Raw genomic sequence first — 17,960 nt, 5'->3', positions numbered from 1 at the left:
AAAGCATATATTGGGGGCGCCTGGGTGGCTCAGTCGTTAAGCATCTGCCTTTGGCTCAGGGCGTGATCCCAGCGTTCTGGGATCGAGCCCCATATCAGGTTCCTCTGCTGGAAGCCTGCTTCTTCCTCTCCCACTCCCCCTGCTTGTGTTCCCTCTGTCTCTCTCTCTGTCAAATAAATAAATTAAATCTTTTTTAAAAATTTTTAAAAAATAAAAAGCATATATTGGGGGCGCCTGGGTGGCTTCGTTGGTTAAGCATCTGCCTTAGGCTCAGGTAATGATCCCGGGTGGGATCAAGCCCCCAGTAGGTCTCCCTGCTCAGCTGGAAGTCTGCTTCTCCCTCCCCCCACCACTTGTGTGTGGGCACTCTCAAAAAAAAAAAAAAAAAACCTTTAAAAACATTAAACAAAACAATAAAAAATAAAAATAATATACTAGGTTTGGCACAGAGGAGGCCTTAGATGATTGTGGCTGTTGTTTTTTCCAACTTGGGATTTAACCTGTTTTTTTTTTTTTCCTTCTTTCTTTCTTTCTTTCTTTCTTTTTTTTTTTAAAGATTTTATTTATTTATTTGACAGAGAGAGGGGGAGAGAAAGCACAAGCGGGGGAGTGGCAGGCAGAGGGAGAAGCAGGCTCCTGCTGAGCAAGGAGCCTGGTATGGGACTCCATCCGAGGACCCTGGGATCATGCCCTGAGCCAAGGCAGACGCTTAACGGAGTGAGCCACCCAGGGATCCCTTAATCTGTATTTTTGCAAATCGAAAAGGGCCATGTTAATTCAAAATACAGAATCGATACCATTCAAACATTGATATTCAAGGAAATGGTTCTTTTGTTCATTTGAGGACCATGCACAGTAATTTCGTTAAATACTTTTAGGTAGTATTTAGTGAAGTAATTTAAGTTATTTAATGTGCTTTTAAAATTATTTATAAAGGTAATTTGTTAAATTAATCCATATACTCTTCTGTATTAACATTTTCAGTGCCAATAAAATGGGGAGTGTTAATTTATCAGAGATATAACCAAAAAGCTGTGTTGTTACTTTGCTTTATGTAAACATTTTAGGTGATGGCACTCACTGGTGTTCTGCTTGTTCCACTGAATATTTGTATGTGCTTTTTCTCATGTTGATGCCTGCCACGCACTTATCCTGTAAACCAGCCCTCTCATTCCGGGGAGACATTTGGATTGTTTTCAGTTTTTTGCTTTTATTTGTTTATTTTTCTAAGATTTTTTATTTTTAAGTAATCTACACCCAACATGGGGCTCAAACTTAAAACCCCCAAGATCAAGAGTCGCACACTCTACCAACTGAGCTAGCCAGGTGCCCCAGCTTTTTCTTTAGAGCACAGTTACTTTGTAAAAAAATGTTTTGTCTTTTTTTGTTGTTGTTGTTATTTCAAACTAGTTCCCGAGATGAAGGTCTACAGATTTGAACAGTTTATGGCTTTAGTTGCAAATTGTTTTGAGCCAAATATAGATTCCAGGTTCTAAAGCAGGTCTTCTTAAAGGCCCTATTCTTTTGGGGCACCCTGGTGGCACAGTTGGATAAGCGTTGGACTCTTGGTTTTGGCTCAAGTCATGATCTCAGGGTCGTGAGATGGAGCCGCACATTGGGCCCTGCGCTAAGTGTAGAGTCAGCTTCAGAGTCTCCGCCTCTCCCTCTGCCCCTCCCCCTGCTCACGTTCTCTCTTTCTCCCTCTCTCCTTCCTCTCCCTCCTCCCTCTCCCCCCCAAAAAATAAATACAAGAATCTTAAAAAAAAAAAAAAAAAAAAAAAAGCCCTATTCTGTCAGCTGGAGAGTTCTTTCTTTCTTTTTTTTTTTTTTTTTAAGATTTTTTATTTTTTTTTATTTATGTGACAGAGAGACAGCCAGAGAGAGAAGGAACACAGCAGGGGGAGTGGGAGAGGAAGAAGCAGGCTCCCAGCGAGGAGCCAGATGTGGGACTCGATCCCGGAACACCGGGATCACGCCCTGAGCCGAAGGCAGACGCTTAACGACTGCGCTACCCAGGCACCCAGCTGGAGAGTTCTATTACTTGCTTTCTGTTTTGTTCCTACCCTGCCTGCGGTGCGATATTGGTTGAGATTCCTTGTGGCTATTTTGAGGCATAAATCTTCAGTTATCTCTAACTATTAAAGGAAAAGTTATTTCAGTACTATTTTCCTAATGTTTTCTAATTTTTAAAAAGTTGGCCATCTGCATTCAAAGGAATAAGCTTATGGTCTATAGCAAACTTTTCTGTAAAGGGCCATATAGTAAATATTTTATGCGTTGCAGGCCATATAGTTTCTGCCACAGTTGCTCAGTTCTGCTCTTCTGGTGAGAAAGCAGACATAGACAATACGTAATGTGTGGCCCAGCTATGTTCAGATAAAACTTTACCTAACAAACAGGTGGAGGGGTGGGTTTGGACCCGTGGACTGTAGCTTGCTGACACCTGGTCTGTGATGTCTGGACCCATAGATTGCAGCTTAGTAGACAGAATGGTCCACAGGCCACAGTAAAAAACTAAGTGTCTAAAGATTTAATATGATAGAACCCTACTCTGGTTCACAAAGAAATTAGAGCATACATTCCTGCCATCCAGAGAAGCCTGTATAGCTGGACTGCCCGAACAAAGCCCCTGGCCTGCTCTGTGGCTGCCTGGTTCTTCTACTGTGGGCTCTGACTCAGGAATTGGGCGGGGGATTTCAGAAAGTCACTCTGGTGCTCTCAGAACCTGCAAAGGGTCATGTGCAGCAACAACCCTATCTGGTCCACTTCCTGGCAGCTCAGGGCTCGCTGGGCTTTGCTCGTCAGGCTTTGGCATTTCTCAAGTGGAAGGAACGCTAAAAGCCTTCAGAGAAAGCAGGAGGATAGCAGAGTCAGTGTCATAGCCTCTCGTGGTTTCTGCCGTGGGGGACAGTGGGACCTGCGCTGCTCAGAGGCAGGGTAGTCAGCACCTGACTCGCTGGCAGCACTGCTGATGAGCCGCCCCCAGAGGAGAGCCGTGCTGCTCCCTTGCACGTCAGCAGGGCAGGCACGTGAACTGGTGTTCCCTGAACCCTGAGCCCAACTTCGAGATGCTTTTTGCTTCCCACCTGTGAATTGACAATGAGCGGAGCTCATCAGCCTTCTGCCTTCTCCCACCAAAGTGAGTTTTTGAGTGTATGTTCCAGCTGCATGACTGCTCTGTGATAGCGGTTCAGTCAATACCTGATAAGCCTCCTGGAGAGAAGAGGCATCTTCTAAAAGGTGTAGGAGCAGCATTAGAACACAGTCCCGTAATCAAAAGCTTCATACTTGAGGAACAAGGAGGGGTATAGTGGGCATAATTAATTAAACTTCCACCAAATCCCACTTTTGACCTTCGATGCTAGTACAGCAGCTTCCACCAACATTCTCATTCTCCAGTGGGCCCTTCACGCCTTGATATCAAGGAGAAGGCGTCTATCCTTGCTGTGTGCTGTCTTGTGGTTGGGGCATTCACTAGCATGGAACTTACTTGAGTGCACAGCAGTGTAGCTTAAGCCCTTTCTTAAAATGTGTACGTTTTGGTATCGTGATAGGTGGAAGCCACTTATTCTTCATCTACCCTTTTTTCAGTATCTGGCACCAATTCTGGCCCAGTCATTTGTGACCCATGGCTCTTGCGATATGCCGAAGATTTCCAGGCAGTTTCTGTGGAACGCCTCCCCGTCCAGCTCTAATCAAGCACCATGTAAACAAGAAATTGCCTGGACAAACCTGTGAGGACTGTGTTCTGACTGCCAGAACGATCCGTACTGACGCCAGCACGGTGGCCACCCTCAAGTTGTTAAAACCTTTAAGATATCGAGCGTTTTGCAATCCTTTTGCCTACAGTGCGACCCAGAGTGTGACCTACTGGAGTGTAGGAAGCTGCGCCCGGCCGAGGGGACAGGACCCTCCAGAACACAGCAGCCTCTGCCTGCCTGCCAAAAAAGTGGAGAACATTCATAGCGCTTCCTCTTCTTGGAGGCTCCTGACAACCAGCCGTGCCCTCCCAGGTTCGGAATCCAGCAGGGTTTCTGCCTCCGAGGCCAGCACGTTGAAGCCGGGCTCACCCGGGGCCGCGAAAGTTGTTGAAGATGATATAGAAGTGTTTGATTCCTTTGAAGACCCCCGAGGTTTCCTGCAGCTAAGACCGGAGTACCAGCTTCACAGCTATAACAGATCGGAGCCTTGTCAGCCCCTTTCTGTTTCAGAAGGTGAATTAATTTTGCACAAAGTCACAGTTGATCAAGATAATCTCCAGCCTCGAGTCATTGCTGAGTATCTCTGTAAGCTGAGCTCTCTGCCTGCAGAGCGGCACCCTGTTGTGCTGTCCAGTAGCAGCTTTGCTTTGCTCTGCCAGCAGAGTGTGAAAAACATACAGCTCTTTGATGTCCCGGATCTGATCAATATTTTGAAAGCCTTTGTCAGTTTAGGAATCCCTCACTCCCATTCAGTGCTAGATGTATACGAGGTCAGATTTTGCAGTAAGGTGTGGGAGATGAGTCTGAATCAGCTTCTCTTGGTGGCTGACCTCTGGCGGTACTTGGGCCGCAGAGTACCTCGGTTTTTAAAAATCTTTTTTAGTTACCTGAATTTACACTGGAAAGATCTATCCTTGTCCCAGCTGATTCACTTAATTTATATTATAGGTGAAAGTCGTCAGGTACCCCAAGACCTCATGCAAAAACTGGAATCGTTGATTCTCAAGTATATAGATTTGATCAATTTAGAGGAGATTGGTACAATCTGTTTGGGGTTCTTTAAATCAAGCAGTAGTCTCTCTGAATATGTCATGCGGAAACTTGGAGACTTGGCTTGTGCTGACATGCAGCATCTGAGTAATTACGCCTTAGTGAATATTCTTAAAATGTTCCGTTTCACTCACGTGGATCACGTAAATTTCATGAAGCAATTTGGCCAGGTTGCTCCTCAACGAATTCCTTTTCTAGGGGTTCAGGGTGTCATGCACCTGACTCTTGCTTGCTCAGCCTTACGCATCCTGGATGAAGGGCTAATGAATGCTGTGGCTGCTTCTTTGCCTCCTAGGGTGTCATACTGTCGAAGTAAAGATGTAGCCAAGATTCTGTGGTCATTTGGAACTCTGAATTATAAGCCACCCAATACAGAAGAGTTTTATTCTAGTCTGATAAATGAGATTCACAGGAAGATGCCTGAGTTCAATCGATACCCAGAACACCTGCTCACCTGCTTGCTGGGCCTGGCATTTTCTGAGTACTTCCCATTAGAGCTCATCAACTTTGCTTTGAGTCCGGAGTTCATCAGGTTAGCTCAGGAGAGGAGTAAGTTCGAACTCACTAAGGAGTTGTATACTCTTGATGGTACAGTTGGCGTCGAGTGTCTAGATTACAGAGGCAATCGTCTTAGTGCTCACCTTCAGCAAGAGGGGTCGGAAATGGTGTGGAATTTAGCAAGGAAGGACATGTGCTCAAAGCCTGAATTCCTGGAAGCTCTCTTTTTACTTGAGAACATGTTGGGTGGGCCCCAGTACATCAAACACCATATGATTTTGCCTCATACCCGATCTTCTGACTTAGAGGTCCAGCTTGACGTTAACATGAAGCCATTACCATTTAACCAAGAAGCCATACCAGCTGAAGATGAAGCCAAATTAAGGCTGAAGCATGTGGGAGTCAGCCTTACAGATGATTTGATGAATCAGCTACTAAGAGGGAAATCAAGAGGACACTTCCAGGGGGAAATTGAGTCAGAGACCGAGCAGCAGGCAAGGGAATTAGAGAAGGCAGCCATACGTTTGGGGAGCTCCCCTTGCAGTGTGGCAGACAGATTGGGGGCCATGGAGTTGGCGAGCCCTCATCCCCCAGCCTGCATGCAGGCCCCACAAGTGAAGCTGGCTATTCAGGTGACAAACAAGAACCAGTACTGCTATGGTTCCAGGGATCTGCTTGGACTGCACAACATGAAGAGGCGGCAGTTGAATCGGCTCGGATACCGCGTGGTAGAGCTATTCCACTGGGAGTGGCTCCCGCTCCTGAGACGAACTCGCTTAGAAAAGCTGATGTTCCTCCATGAGAAGGTGTTCACCTCTGCTCTCTGAAGGGCTTTCAGGGACAGTGTTACTCATAAATGCTGTAGAGGCACGCTCTATGAGATGCTGGGAAACCGTTACAAAAGCCAGAACATAGCTTTGGTAATAAAATCCTCCGTGGAGGAGACTTAGCTGTGGTCTTGTCTATGGCAGAGTGAAGTTAGTGTTCCTGTGAATTAATTGTAACCTGGCCCAGTGGTACCAGTTACTGCTAATTTGTACGAGTGACTAATAAACCTCTTAATGTGCCCTATTTTCAAGCAAGTCCTGTCATATTTTTCTTTACTCTCTTGACTAGCCTTCCCTCACGATGATTTTGAATTTTTAAGATAAAAGGGTAGTCAGACATTGTCAAGTCAATTTTTTTTTTTAAAGATTTTATTTATTTATTTGACAGAGAGAGAGACAGCCAGCGAGAGAGGGAACACAAGCAGGGGGAGTGGGAGAGGAAGAAGCAGGCTCCCAGCGAAGGAACCTGATGTGGGGCTCGATCCCATAACGCCGGGATCACGCCCTGAGCCGAAGGCAGACGCTTAACGACTGAGCCACCCAGGCGCCCCAGTCAAGCCAATTTTAAAAAAATGGTTTTCATATACTTTAAGATAAGAATTTTTCGGAGCACCTGATTGGCTCAGTCTCTGGAGCATGTGACTCCTGCTCTCAGGGTCGCGAGTTCAAGCCCCACATTGGGTGTGGAGCCTACTTAAAAAATAAAGTAAAATAAATCTTTTAGCTTCATTTACATTTGAGGATTTTTTTCCCTCATGCATTTTTCTTCTCCCTTTAACATTAAAGTCTTACTTAAATTTGGTTGGTTATCCTTAGTTGCTGGTTCTTCTTGTTTACAAGAGCCATTTCAGAATTAGCGTAAGGTCGTCCTCTAGCCCCCCTCTTCTGCATTTCTACTTCTCTTGCATAAACTCTCCTCCTGCCCTTCCCCCTAGATATTTTCTCCCTAAAATTGGACTTAGAAGAATAGAGTTAAATGAATGCCTCCTGGGCCAGTGATTCCAAAATCTGATGACCACGTAGAGTGTGTTTCATGAAAAGCAGCTCAGGGGCGCCTGGGTGGCACAGCGGTTAAGCGTCTGCCTTCGGCTCAGGGCGTGATCCCGGCGTTATGGGATCGAGCCCCACATCAGGCTCTTCTGCTGTGAGCCTCCTGCTTCCTCTCCCACTCCCCCTGCTTGTGTTCCCTCTCTCGCTGGCTGTCTCTATCTCTGTCAAATAAATAAATAAAATCTTTAAAAAAAAAAGAAAAGAAAAGCAGCTCAGACGAGAAGGAAATGCGTCACCTCCCATGACAGGAAGTCTAGTGGGCTTCAGGTTTGGTCGTATAGGGGCCACTAGCTAAAGTTGGGGTGGAAAGAAGGCAGAGCGTGGGGGTGGAGAGAGCAGATCCGGGTCACAACTTACAGTGTTGCTAAAGAGCCTAAGTCTGCAGGGGCTGGGGTGCCTCTGAAGGAGTTTAAGTAGGAATAATTGGGCAGATTCATGTTTTAGAACTGTTAGGTAAAAAGGATGGAGCTGGATTGGGGGACGGGGATGCATGAGATACATGAGGGAGAACATTTGACAAATGTGTGCAAGAGCTCGGGTGAGAGCTAATGAGGGCCAGAATGGGAATGGAGAGTCAGAGTTTCAGAGGTGTTTGGAAGGAGAAAAAGGCAAGACTTGTTAATTGGTTGATTAGGGAATGAGGATTTTGTTTTATTTTTTTAAAGATTTTATTCACTTATTAGAAAGAGCACATGCAGGGGGAGCTGCAGAGGGAGAGGAAAAAGGCTCCCCACTGAGCAGGGAGCCTGACGTGGGGCTCAATCCCAGGACCCTGGGACCATGACCGAAGCCGAAGGCGAAAGCAGACACTTAACCAACTGAGTTACCCAGGCGCCCTGGGAATGAGGGTTTTAGTGCCCACTATATTGATACGGAGTCAGCAACTAAAATTGGAACCAAAGTAGGAAAGGTGTTTGGATAGAGGGTTAATCTGACCTGGGCATGCTAAGATGAGCTTCCAGGCAGAAATACCCAGGCCGGAGTCTCAAATGGGGATGAGGGCAGGTGGCAGTCAGAGCCACAAGTGAATGAAATTGCCTGGGATAGGTGGGAAGGACGTTATTGCAGGTTGGGGAGCAGAGGAGAGAAGATAACTGAGAATAGAATACCAGCATTTAGAGGGAGGGCAAAGCAAAGGGGATCCAGTGGTAAAGACAAAAAAAGAGGAGATAATCAGACTTAGGGAAAATGGTAACAAGTTTGTCAAGGGTCCCCAAACCACCCTCACTAGAAGGATTCACAGAACTCGTAAAAGCTGTTATACTCACAGTTATGGTTTATTACAGTGAAAAGACAGATTAAAATCAGCAAAGGAAAGAGGTACATAGTATAGAGTCTAGGAAAGACCAGGGACAAGCTTTAGTCGTCCTCTTCAGTGGAGTCACATGGGCAGCTCTTAATTTTCATCCCAGCAATGATATTTGCCAACATTTACCTATGCTGCCAATCAGGGTAGCTCACCTGAGCCTGTGCAGAGTTTTTATTGGGTCAGTCATGTAGGCATGGAGTGCCCACGTGGGTAACCTTAGTTATTCAGGCCCCACCCCCTTCAGAGGTCCAACTGACGTGGCCCAAGGCTCCCACCATAAATCACAGTGGTAGTGTAAGCTGTCTGGTGTGGCCAAGGTCTCAGGTGTATGCAGACAGTCTTAACAGGAAGGATGTTCCAAGGGCTTAGAGATTATCCCCAAGGAGCTGGCAAAGGGCCCGATTTTTTTAGACTGTGCAGGACTTGAACACTCCAAACCTGCCAAGTTAACCTTACACTGCACAGAAGCCAAGGGGAAAGGAGAGTATTGCAAAAAGGAGAGCATTTGGGGTGCCTGGATGGCTCAGTTGGTCAATCAGCTGCTTTCGGCTCCGGTCATGATCCTGGAGTCTTGGGATTAAGCCCTGAATCGGGTTCCCGGCTCAGCAGGGAGTCTGCTTCTCCCTCTCCCTCTGCCCCCCACCCCCCCGCTTGTGCTCATGTGTTCTTGCTCTCAAATAAATAAAATCTTAAAAAAAAAAAAAAAAATAGAAAAGAATTTGCACCATGTCAGTTGCTAGGGAGAAAGCGTTTATGGCAAGAGCCAAAAATTTCCAGTAAATTTGGCAATTTGGACATCACCGATGACATTAACAATAGCAGTTTGAATTGGATTGTCAGGGCATAAACCAGACTGCACACCTGTTGAATGTTGAGAGTTAGGGACTGGGTTGCAAATGTTAAGGCAATTCCTTAAGAACCTTTGAAGAGAAGGGGAACCTTGAGCAGGATAGAGTGGGGCTAGGATTGCCAGATAAAATACAGAATGTCTAGTTGAGTTTGAATTTCAGATAAGTAATGGATAATGTTTTGTGGTAAAATACAGATAAAATTGGCCATTTTGTTAAGGGTGCAAGTCAGTGGCAGAACATTGATGCTGTCGTGCGACCGATCACCACTGTCTAGTTCAAGAACATTTTTTTCACCCCAAAAGAAAACTCCGTATACTCATTAAGCAGTGACTCCACGTTTCTCCCTCCCCCCAGACCCTGGCAACTACTAATCTGCTTTCTGTCCCTGTGGATTTGCCTCTTCTAGATATTTCCAAAAAGTAGAATTCTGTAGTATATAACCTTTTGTATGTGGCTTCTTAACACTTAGTATAATGTTACTAAGATTCACCCATGTTACGGCTTGTACCAGCACTTCATGACATATAGCTAAATAATAGTCCATTGTGTGGACATACCCCGTCTTTCCCACTTTTTCGTTGTTGTGAATAGTGCTGCTGTGAACACTCATGTGCATGTTTTTGTTTGAACTCCTGTGTTCAGTACTTGGGGTATATACCCACGAGTGAAGTTGCTGGGTTGTATATTAATACTATATTTAACTTATTGAGGAACTGCCAAGCTTTTTTTTTTTTTTTTAACATTTTATTTATTTGAGAGCAAGAGAGCACAATCAGGGGGAGATGCAGAGGGAGAGGGAGAAGGAGGCTAGGGAGAAGGAGGCTCCCTGGGAGCCTGACATGGGACTCGATCCCAAGACCCTGGGATTACGACCCAAGCCCAAGGCAGAGGCTTAACTGACTGAGCCACCCAGGCAGTCCCTGCTAAACTTCCACAGTTGCTGTGCCATTTAACATTTCCAACAGCAATGTATTAGGATTCCACTTTCTCGGTGTTTTTGCTTACACTTACTTTCCTTGTGTTTGTTTAAAAATAGCTATCTTAATGAGTGTGGAGTGGTATCTCATTGTGGTTTTGATTTGTATTTCCCTAGTGACTAACGGTGCTTATCATCTATCTGTCTTCTCTCTCTTTTTAAGTGGGCTCCATTCCCAGTGTGTGCCTTGAACTCATGACCCTGAGATCAAGAGTCACATGTTCTACCAACGAGCCAGCCAAGCACCCTTAGCATCTTTAATCTTAACAATATTGAGTCTTTATTTCTTTTATTTTTATTTTTATTTATTTTTCTTTTTTTTTAAAGAAAACTTGATTTTATTTTATTTTTAAGATTTTATTTACTTATTTGACACAGAGAGAGATAGCCAGCGAGAGAGGGAACACAAGCAGGGGGAGTGGGAGAGGAAGAAGCAGGCTCCCAGATGAGGAGCCCGATGTGGGGCTCGATCCCAGGACCTTGGGATCACGCCCCGAGCCGAAGGCAGACACTTAACAACTGAGCCACCCAGGCGCCCCAACAATACTGAGTCTTTAATCTGTGAACAGGAGATGTCTTTTTATTTATTTAGATCTTTTTAAATTTCTTTCAGCAGCATTTTGTAGTTTTCGGTGTACAAGTCTTGCACTTCCCCAGTTACAGTTATTCCTAAGTATTTTTATTCTTTTTAATGCCGCTGTAAATGGAATTTTTATCTTAACGTCTTTATGAATTGCTCATTGCTAATGTTTAGAAATAATTTATCCTGCATTTTTGCCTAATTCTTTTATTAGCTGTAATGGTTTGTGTGTGTGTGTGTTGATTCTTTAGGGTTTTCTATGTGTAGGATCATATAATCTATGGATAAAGGTAGTTTTGCTCTTTCTGTCTACTCTGGAGACCTTTTTATTTCTTTTTCTTGCCTACTTGCTCTGGCTAGAACTACTTTTATGAAATTGAAAAGAAGTGGTAAAAGTAGGCATCCTTCTCTTGTTCCTGATCTTATGGGGAATTCTTTCAGTCTTTGACCATTGAATATATTAGCTGTGGGTTTCTCAAGAATACCTTTATCATGTTAAGGGAATTCCTTTCTGTTCTTAGTTTGCTGAATGTGCAATAAATAATTTTATAGCATATGTCACAAAGAGTACATAGGACATTCTTAGAGTAAAAGAAAAAAACCCATTGTTTATCTGATTTTTAGATCTAAGTGGGCAGTTTTTATTTTTATCTGCTAAATTGGCAACACTAAGAAAAACTCAGCACCAAGGCAAGGTTTTTTGAGGGGGCTGTTGAGGGCAAAAGAGACTTACATGTTGAGGAGAGGGTCCACTAGTCAGAGATGAGTTGAGCATTCAAGAGAGAGGCTAGAACAGATGGAATAAGGTCCAATGGTCAGGTTTATGCATGAAGAACATGGCTGCTTCACCTGGGTTCCCATAGAATTTGCTGACCCTGCTGTTAAGGTGATGAGTAAATGGTATTAGGGCCCTTTGTTCATCTCCTTGTTTTGAAACTGTACCTTGAGTTGAGCCTCTGAGTTTCTTAAGAGTAAAAGTTGTGTCTGGCTGTGCCCAGCAGAGTGCCTTGCACATATTAAGCCATTGAAGGGTGACTGGGCTCCAGGATATGGGATTGCAAGCTTTTGCTGGGTGCGCACCTGTGTTCTGGTCTTCTGCACATCTCTCACTGGTGGATGACTGTGTGGGATGTGCTGGGACAGCTGTCTTTTCATTTTAACCAGCTCTAAGAAGAATGAACACAAGTCACATTTTTTTCATGGATGGACAAGTAGCTCAATTTAGAAATTATAAGAAGTATTGTACTTCTTTAAAAGCTGAAGTGCCCAATTTATAAAATTGCTCAGTGCATTGGTATTCCACCCACTCTTTGAGGTTAAATGCTTTTCTCTTTTTTGACAGGTAATCTTTTCTTCTTTTTTTTTTTCCTTCTGTAACCTGTTTGAGCCTAGTCTTTAAAATATGTGTATCTGCCAGAATTACTTTCCATTACATTTTTGTGAGACTCAAAAATCAGGTTTTATAACTCATCTGTGGCAACTTCTTTTTAGGCCAAAGGAAGATGGACGCTCAGGTGTTCAGAAAGTGTCATGGTCACCTTACTCTCTTCTAAATCATCCCTCCACACTTCCCTGCCCCTATGTTCTGAGTCCTCAACCACAAAAGGTTTACTTAGCTGCTTCAAGTTCCAAGGAAGTGCAGATAGAAACCTTCCAGATAGGATGACCAACTTGTCCCCATTTGCCTGGAACTTTTCTGGTATTAGCACAGAAAGTTCCACATTCTGGGAAACCCGTCAGTCCTGGAAAGACTGCGTGGTTGATCACCCTACGTCTGGATCCCTTCTCAGCCCTTCCCTTGCACTCCCTTTATTCAGCCTGCTTACAGGGAAGCAGAGGAGAAAGGTCCGTCTCCATCTGGCCATCCAGGCCTGTAGGAACTGTCAGCTGCAAGATACACTCTGAGCATTGTATCTACACCCTCAGTCCTCTCTGGTATCATCCTGCAACCCCAGAAACCCAGTCCAGTTGTTTAACTACTTACATGTACTTTAAACACACAAAAGGGAAAACAGTGTAGGCCACCACTGTACTGTTGCAGATTGTAAATTTCTGCATGGCCCCCATTACCTCCCAAACTATCGTGTGTACATATTCCTAGATAAAGATTTTTTTTAAAAGATTTTATTTATTTATTTGACAGAGAGAGAGCCAGCGAGAGAGGGAACACAGCAGGGGGAGTGGGAGAGGAAGAAGCAGGCTCCCAGCAGAAGAGCCTGATGTGGGGTTCAATCCTAGAACGCCGAGATCACGTCCTGAGCCGAAGGCAGACGCTTAACGACTGCGCCACCCAGGCGCCCCCTAGATAAAGATTTTTTTTAAAGATTTGTCTATTATATTTATTTGAGAGAGAGTGTGGGCAAGTGGGGGGGAGGGGCAGAAGGAGAGGGAAAGAGACCCTCAAGCAGACTCCCAGCTGAGCATGGAGCCTGTTGTGGGGCTTGATCCCAGGACCCTGAGATCATGACCTGAGCCGAAATCAAGAGTCAGATGCCCAACCGACTGAGCCACCGAGGCACCCCCTTAGATACAGATTTTTAACAGATTGTGATCGTAATACTTCTGCTGTTTTGTGTTTTTTTAATTTTATATATGCTTTTGCAGTTTTTACATAGTCATATTTATCATGTAAGTGTCAGGTACACCAAGAATAAACATGTCCCTCAAGTGTTTTTTACAGTGTGGGTAGTGGGATTCACTGGACTCTTCAGTTGACCTTGGGAACCTAGTTCTTGCCTTAGATCTGGGTAAAGAACTTGAAGACCTCCGTGGTAACAGAGTATTTGGATTTAGGGGTGCCTGGCTGGCTCCATGGGTAGAGCATGTGACTCTTGATCTCAGGGTTGTGAGTTTGAACCCCACATTGAGTGTAGAGATTACTTAAAAATAAAATCTTTAAAATAAAATAAAAGGCTTCTTAGAGGACAGTACCCGGGATTCTTGTGATGGAACTGTTCTCTATCTTGACTGTGGTACTGATTACACAAATCTGTACGTGAGATAACATTGCATAGAACTGAATCCACAGGCACACGTGCACCAGTACGTGTGAACTGGGGAAATTGAATAAGATCGTGGATTGTATCGTTGTCAGCTTCCTGCTGGTGACAGGCTGTGCGGTAGCTATGCAGGGTGTTACCATTGGGGGAAACCGGTTAAAGGGTACATGGGATCTCTATTGTTTCTTACAATTGCATATGAATCTGCAGTGATCGTAAAATAAAAAGTTTAATTAAAATCTTTAAAAGATTTTTTCAGGACGCCTGGCTGGCTCAGTCAGTAGAGAATGTGACTCTTGATCTCAGGGTCATGAGTTTGAGCTCCACATTGTGGGTAATGTACTTGAAAAAAAAAATTCCTTGAAGGTAGCTTTGAAATCCTTGTGTATATATATATATAATATGTTATACATAGTTCATTTTCCTCCTTCCTCCTCTTTAAGGATACCCCTCCCTCAAAAAGAAAAAAAAAATTAAAGGAAGAAAATGCCCAGGGAGAAATCGAGATTGCTAGTGTGTTCCTTCGTAGTGTGTACTTTGATGCCTTCAGGAAGCCATTTGCAAAGACAGCCCCGCATGTAGTACAGAAAAGATAGCGGGACCCCTTGAAGGGTGAATTGCCTCTAAGTGGTTCAGAATTGCTTTGTCATCGAGGAGGTTAATGGCAGGCTTTTCATTAGTGTCATTTCTTTCCCTGGTTAGAAGCCTTCTATGACTTCTGACCAGTAGCTTTCAAACTTTTTTTTATCACAGTCCTCAGTAAGAAATGCCTTTTACATCAAAACCCAGACGAACGGTGCTCGCTCAGTTGGTAGAGCACGCAACTCTTGATTTTGGGGCTGTGAGTTTGAACCCCACATGAGGCTCAGAGATCACTTAACCCAGAATAATAGATAGGTAGATAGAAATATAGTTTCAATTATATATTTCAAAAGTTTCACAAAATACTGCCCGTCCTCATGTATGGTACACTCTGACTCTATTCTACTTAATTAAAAAAAAAAAACTCTGGTTATGTCTCAGTAATGTGAGTTCTTGATTCTTGATCTGCCATTTGGGAGAAAAACGCTACCTCAGACCCCAGGTAAAGTAGTCTCAAGCCCTTGGCGGAACATTCAAGCCCCCGCCCCTGCTGTATCTGCGTTCCCAGCCCTGCCGCCTCCTCCCGGTCTAAGAAGCTAAATGGTACATTCAGCATTTCCTAAACCAGCCTCACTGCCCCATCTCTGTGTGTTGGCTGTTGCTGGTCCCCGTCCGCTTGTCTTTCCCCTATTCCTGTTCTTGCCTCCTGACTCCTACAGTCAAGTACATATTGTCCATTGTACCATTAGTATGTAGTATCCATCCCATTTCAGAGCTGCTCATGAGGTCAGGCATGCGTCTTCGTTGTCTCCAGTTCAAACATTACTCTTGTGAATTCTTCCCTGAGCTCTAGGTATAGTTTTGGCCAGTGTTTTTCCATTTTTTTCATCAAGAGCCACAATAAGAAATTTTATATTGGACCTAGTATATCATTTGTTGTATGTATTTGTATAAAACATAAGTTTCATATACAATAGGGGCGCCTGGCTGGTTCTGTCGGTGGAGCATGCGACTCGATCTCGGGTTGTGAGTTCAAGCCCCACGTTGGGTGTAGAGATTACTTAAAATAAAATCCTAAAAAAAAATTTTCATGAAATAATGTCCATATTATGTGCACTTTGATATTTTATCTTCTCTTTTAGTTAATATTTTTTTTCAACCCATAACTTGGTTTCAAAACCACAGATTGAAAACATTCACTTAGGCCATCCTTCCCTACTCTGAATGTCATTTGCAGAAAGCTGTATGTAAACTTTTATATTCCATAGTCACGGTTGGAAGGAGGTCCATCATGCCTCAAGACTTGAGGACAGGGGGCGCCTGGGTAGCTCAGTCGTTAAACGTCTGCCTTCGGCTTAGGATCCCGGTGTTCCGGGATCGAGTCCCACATCGGGCTCCTCCGCTGGGAGCCTGCTTCTTCCTCTCCCACTCTGCCTGCTGTGTTCCCTCTCTCGCTGGCTGTCTCTCTGTCACATAAATAAATAAAATCTTAAAAAAAAAAAAAAGACTTGAGGACAGGACCATTTCATTTATTTTTTTCTTTTCTTTTTCTTCTTTTCTTTCTCACAAGAAGAGTTGTAGAGAATATTTATTACAGCATTTTTTTATAGTAAAAAAAATTACAAACAACATACGTAATAGGGCAATGGAAAAATAAACTATTTTTAGTCCTGCAATTGAATACTATGGAGAAGTTAAAATGAATAAACTAGATGCCCACATTTCAGCGTGGAAAACCTTAGAATAATAATGCTGAATGGAAGAGCCAGCTGTGAGATGATGTGCATGGTATAATATCATTAAGGTACATTAAAAATACACAAGACTACTGCATATTGTTTATAGATACACGCATACCAATTCTGATTCGAATGAGAGACACCAACTTCAGGTAGTGTTCACTTCTTGGTAAAAAAAAGGAGAAGAAATAGTGTTAGTGGTGGGTTTTGTTTGTATCTTTTTTGTTGTTGTTGTTTAAGATTTTATTTATTTGAGAGAGAGAGAGAGAGCACGAGTGGGGAAGAGAGAGAGAAGCAGACTCCCTGCTAAGCAGGGAGCCCGATGCGGAACTTGTTCCCAGGAGCCCAGGATCATGACCTGAGCCGAAGGCAGACGCTTGACTGACTGAGCCACTCAGGTTCCCCTGTTTGTATCTTTTCAGGTTTTTTGTTTTTTTTTAAGATTTTATTTATTTATTAGAGAGAGAGACAGCCAGCGAGAGAGGGAACACAAGCAGGGGGAGTGGGAGAGGAAGAGGCAGGCTCCCAGGACTCTGGGATCACGCCCTGAGCCAAAGGCAGACGCTTAACGATGGAGCCACCCAGGTGCCCCTGTATCTTTTCAGTTTTGTTCTTAACACTGAAATGAGAAGCCACATGGCAAAATGTTTATATCTGCTAAAGCTAGGTGGTGGGTATAAGAGTGTTTACTATATTCTTTATCTTTTTATCTGAAATACTTAAAGAAAGGGGAAAAAAAATCTCTGTAATGAAAATTTACTTGCTGTCTGCTTATAAACCTGTGTTCTCTTGCTGTCTTATAATGCCTCGATGATCTGGCTCCAAGCTCCTTCTCTGACCGCAGAGCACTTTAGCCATGATCCATGCCCTCAGTTTATACTCTGACCCAGTCTCTCTTGTACTTAGATGCCAACTGGAAAAGGAGGCTCTCATTTGTAAGTATTTAGTGGAGTAAATGTACAAGTAAATACTGTAAGTATTTGCAAGAGTTCGGGTAACATGGCCATTTCCCAGGCAGAGCTGAAGAGCATCTTCCTGGGTGAGGCTGTCTGGATTTTCATATGTTGAGCTGAGCCATTCTTTTTTTTTCTGGATTAAGCATTAAGGCAGGAGGCACTTGACCTTAAAAGATCAGGGGTGTTGGAACCAGAGAGGTGATAAGATCACATAAAGACCTCGATGGCAGCCAGAGTCCTAGAGAATCCTACAGTGTTTGGATATCACTATTTGCCAAAGAAACAGATACTGTCATTTGTAAGATGTTTTCAAAAGGACCTGCCACTCTTCTTCCATGGCGCAGTCATCTGTTGCAGTTTGATCTCCAGTTGTTTAAGTTGTTCAGTCACTCCCTCCCCATTCTTCTTAGTATTAGTAGGCATTATTGTTTTTAGGGGTGCCTTGCTGGCTTAGTCGGTAGAGCATGTGACTGTTGATCTCGGGGTTGTGAGTTGGAGGCCCATGTTGGGTATGGAGATTACTTTAAAAAAAATAAAATGTTAAAAAAGATGTAAGGGATGCCTGGGGGGCTCAGTTCGTTAAGCAACTGCCTTTGGCTCAGGTCGTGTTTCTGGGGTCCTGGGATTGAGCCCCACATCGGGCTCCTTGCTCCCAAGCACGGAGTCTGCTTCTCCCTCTGCCCTTCCCCCTACTCGTGCTTGCTCTCTCTCTCTCTCAAATAAATAAAATCTTTAAAAAAAAATTTTTAAATGAAAAAAAAATAGGCTTTATTTTTTTACGAGAAATTGAGCGGATAATATGGAGAGTTCCCGTATACCTCCTCTTGTTTGCATATCGTTTC

At 43.8% G+C, this 17,960-nt stretch overlaps 2 protein-coding genes across 4 annotated transcripts in view; both read left to right on the top strand.

The window, feature by feature from the left end:
• The window catches only part of UBOX5 (U-box domain containing 5), a 37,509-nt gene that overhangs the window by 5,291 nt on the left and 14,258 nt on the right, over nucleotides 1-17,960 (top strand). Inside the window, exon 2 of one of the 3 annotated variants that reach the window (XM_048222193.2) lies at nucleotides 3,592-4,214. The exons of the other annotated variants lie outside the window; for them this stretch is intronic. The gene's annotated coding sequence lies outside the window, so the exon portion shown is untranslated. The remainder of the gene's footprint in view (nucleotides 1-3,591; nucleotides 4,215-17,960) is intronic. 3 annotated transcript variants of the gene reach the window in all.
• Nucleotides 3,629-6,320, top strand: FASTKD5 (FAST kinase domains 5). The gene has a single exon (XM_048222192.2). The coding sequence runs from the start codon at nucleotides 3,629-3,631 to the stop codon at nucleotides 6,074-6,076; it is 2,448 nt and encodes an 815-aa protein (XP_048078149.1). The 3' UTR covers nucleotides 6,077-6,320.

This window comes from Ursus arctos, unplaced genomic scaffold, assembly GCF_023065955.2.
Source record: "Ursus arctos isolate Adak ecotype North America unplaced genomic scaffold, UrsArc2.0 scaffold_16, whole genome shotgun sequence".
In the NCBI taxonomy this organism is placed as follows: domain Eukaryota; kingdom Metazoa; phylum Chordata; class Mammalia; order Carnivora; family Ursidae; genus Ursus; species Ursus arctos.
The sequence above is the reverse complement of the archived record's forward strand: the minus strand, read 5'-3'. Positions and strand labels throughout refer to the sequence as shown.

Excerpts from the sequence above, each read along its gene's own strand:
- FASTKD5 (XM_048222192.2), top strand. The coding sequence starts at position 3,629 with ATGGCTCTTGCGATATGCCGAAGATTTCCAGGCAGTTTCTGTGGAACG.